The sequence below is a fragment of the Lolium rigidum genome, chromosome 1 (genome assembly GCF_022539505.1).
Source record: "Lolium rigidum isolate FL_2022 chromosome 1, APGP_CSIRO_Lrig_0.1, whole genome shotgun sequence".
In the NCBI taxonomy this organism is placed as follows: Eukaryota; Viridiplantae; Streptophyta; class Magnoliopsida; order Poales; family Poaceae; genus Lolium; species Lolium rigidum.
This window is the reverse complement of record NC_061508.1, coordinates 52,959,794-52,962,019: the sequence shown is the minus strand read 5'-3', so window position 1 is coordinate 52,962,019 and position 2,226 is coordinate 52,959,794. Positions and strand designations below refer to the sequence as shown.

The 2,226-nt window shown below is 55.4% G+C and overlaps 1 protein-coding gene across 1 annotated transcript; it reads left to right on the top strand.

Annotated features, from left to right (window-relative positions):
• The first annotated feature begins 935 nt into the window (after positions 1–935).
• Positions 936–1,890, top strand: LOC124673008 (transcription factor MYB20-like). The gene is made up of 2 exons (XM_047209150.1): positions 936–1,068; positions 1,159–1,890. Exons 1-2 carry the CDS (start codon positions 936–938, stop codon positions 1,818–1,820), a joined length of 795 nt encoding a protein of 264 aa, XP_047065106.1. The 3' UTR covers positions 1,821–1,890.
• The last annotated feature ends 336 nt before the right edge of the window (positions 1,891–2,226 follow it).

Here is a 2,226-nt window from a genome sequence, read left to right as displayed (position 1 = left end):
TCAATTCTGACTGACAAAATAGGGGAGCGTAGTTAAGCGAAATTTATGAGCTGTGGACATACGCGTGTTACGGCGCACCGAAGACGCATTTCTTAAATTGCTAGAGGTAAATTATTGTGGGGTCCAACAAAAAAAATTACTTATTTTTATACTGAATAAAGCTTTCTGGATGTCTATATTTGAATGGGTTGTCCAGATTGCATAGTGCCGGGGCTACAATTCAAACGTTCAAATCGCCCAGTATCGGTGCTTAATTAAGAGTGGCACGACCATCGTGCGCTTTGGACTCTCCGGGGTCCTTTCCTTCTCTAAAAAAAAAAAATTGGCGCCGCAAAAACCTCGTTGTCGTTCTCTTGGTCAATTCTGACGACAAAATAAGGGAGCCTAATTAAGCGAAATTTATGAGCCGTCGACATGCGCCCGTTAAGGCGCACTGGAGACGCATTTCTTAAATTGCCATAGGCAAATTATTGTGGGGTCCAGTAAAATTATTATGTTTACTTCTTTTTACTGAATAAAGCTCCGGACGTGGAGATTTGAATGGGCGGCCCAGATTGCGTCGTGCCGGATCTACAGTTCCAATGTTTGCAAGGCTGCAACAATGTAGGGGGTACCTGCGGAAAGGAGGAGCAATGCACATACAGTAGTCAAGAAATCGCATGGCGTTGCTGGAGCCCAGCCACAGATGCATGCGGCCGTAAGCATGGCACCCTGGCTCAGAGAAAGGCTCACACGTACGACCCTCTCTTCTTGCCACGTGCGCTTCGCCACATACACAGCATCTCTCGCTATCTCCACCGTGACCAGGTGACCTGACCCTCGTCCTCTCTCTATAAATGCAGCTCGGCTGCACCCTGCACCGATCGATCTTAGTACTTGGAACGGAGACAAGAAGGCAGGGTCAGAAGAGCAGCAACTGCTGAGGAGGAGCGAGGATGGGCAGGCAGCCGTGCTGCGACAAGGTGGGCCTGAAGAAGGGGCCGTGGACGGCGGAGGAGGACCAGAAGCTCGTCGCCTTCCTCCTCACCCACGGCCACTTCTGCTGGCGCATCGTCCCCAAGCTCGCAGGTCGGTCACCAGCGACCTGCTCAGCTCCGAATCTGACCTTCTCTATGTTTTGAAACATGCTTACATGCATAGGTTTTGGTGTGGGTGCAGGGCTGATGCGGTGCGGCAAGAGCTGCCGGCTGCGGTGGACCAACTACCTGCGTCCCGACCTCAAGCGCGGCCTCCTGTCCGACGACGAGGAGCGGCTCGTCATCGACATGCACGCGCAGCTCGGCAACCGCTGGGCCAAGATCGCCGCGATGCTCCCCGGCAGGACCGACAACGAGATCAAGAACCACTGGAACACCCACATCAAGAAGAAGCTCCGCAGGATGGGCATCGACCCCGCCACCCACCTCCCGCTCGACAAAGACCAGGCCCCTCCTACCGCGCTGCAAGACAAGGAGCAGCCGACGCCCCACTGCGCTGAACACTCTCTGCCGGCGGAGGATGAGGACGACAAGGCGGTGGTTCCGCTGATCCAGCCGCCGCAGGAGATCGTGGTGCCCCCGCACACTGCGGGGAGCAACTGCTCTGCTTCCCCTGCCTCGGCGATCTCGCCGTCCTGCTCCTCCTCCTCGGCCTCGGCTGGCTCGGCGGCGTCCGCCGTGGACGTGGCGGAGTGGCAGCAGGCCACGTATCTCTTCGACATATATGGCTTCACCGATGTGGGCTCGGTCTGGGATGGCGGCTTCGTCTCCGGCGTTGATCCGTTCGGACCGTTCGATCACTACTACCCCGGCGCCGGCTTCGATCAGGATAACTGGTTTTGACGCTGCGCATGTAGATCATAGGGGTTCACCTCTTCTCGTCAGCTTCAGCTCCCTTAGCTATCGGTGTAACTTAGCTTCCATGCCACCAGGCCATGTCTATCCATGCTCGGATAGTCGGATGTTGCTGAACCAACTGTTGATTTTTTAAAAAGAGCGAAGAAAAATCTCAGGTGTACCAAGCATCTGACGACCGCCTCCTTCTAGTCTAGGAAAAAAGGAAGCATCTGACGACACTGCTGCGATGTGAGCAAGGCTGGTCTGCATCCGAACTTGAGATACGTCTCTTTTGGCAAGGTCGATGGATGGTGGCGCTAACTGCCGGTGCGCGCGTCAGCGTGATTGTGTCAGCTCCCGAGTCCGCATGCGGCGGTGCTGGGGACTTTCAACCGAGCAAATTGGGCTGACC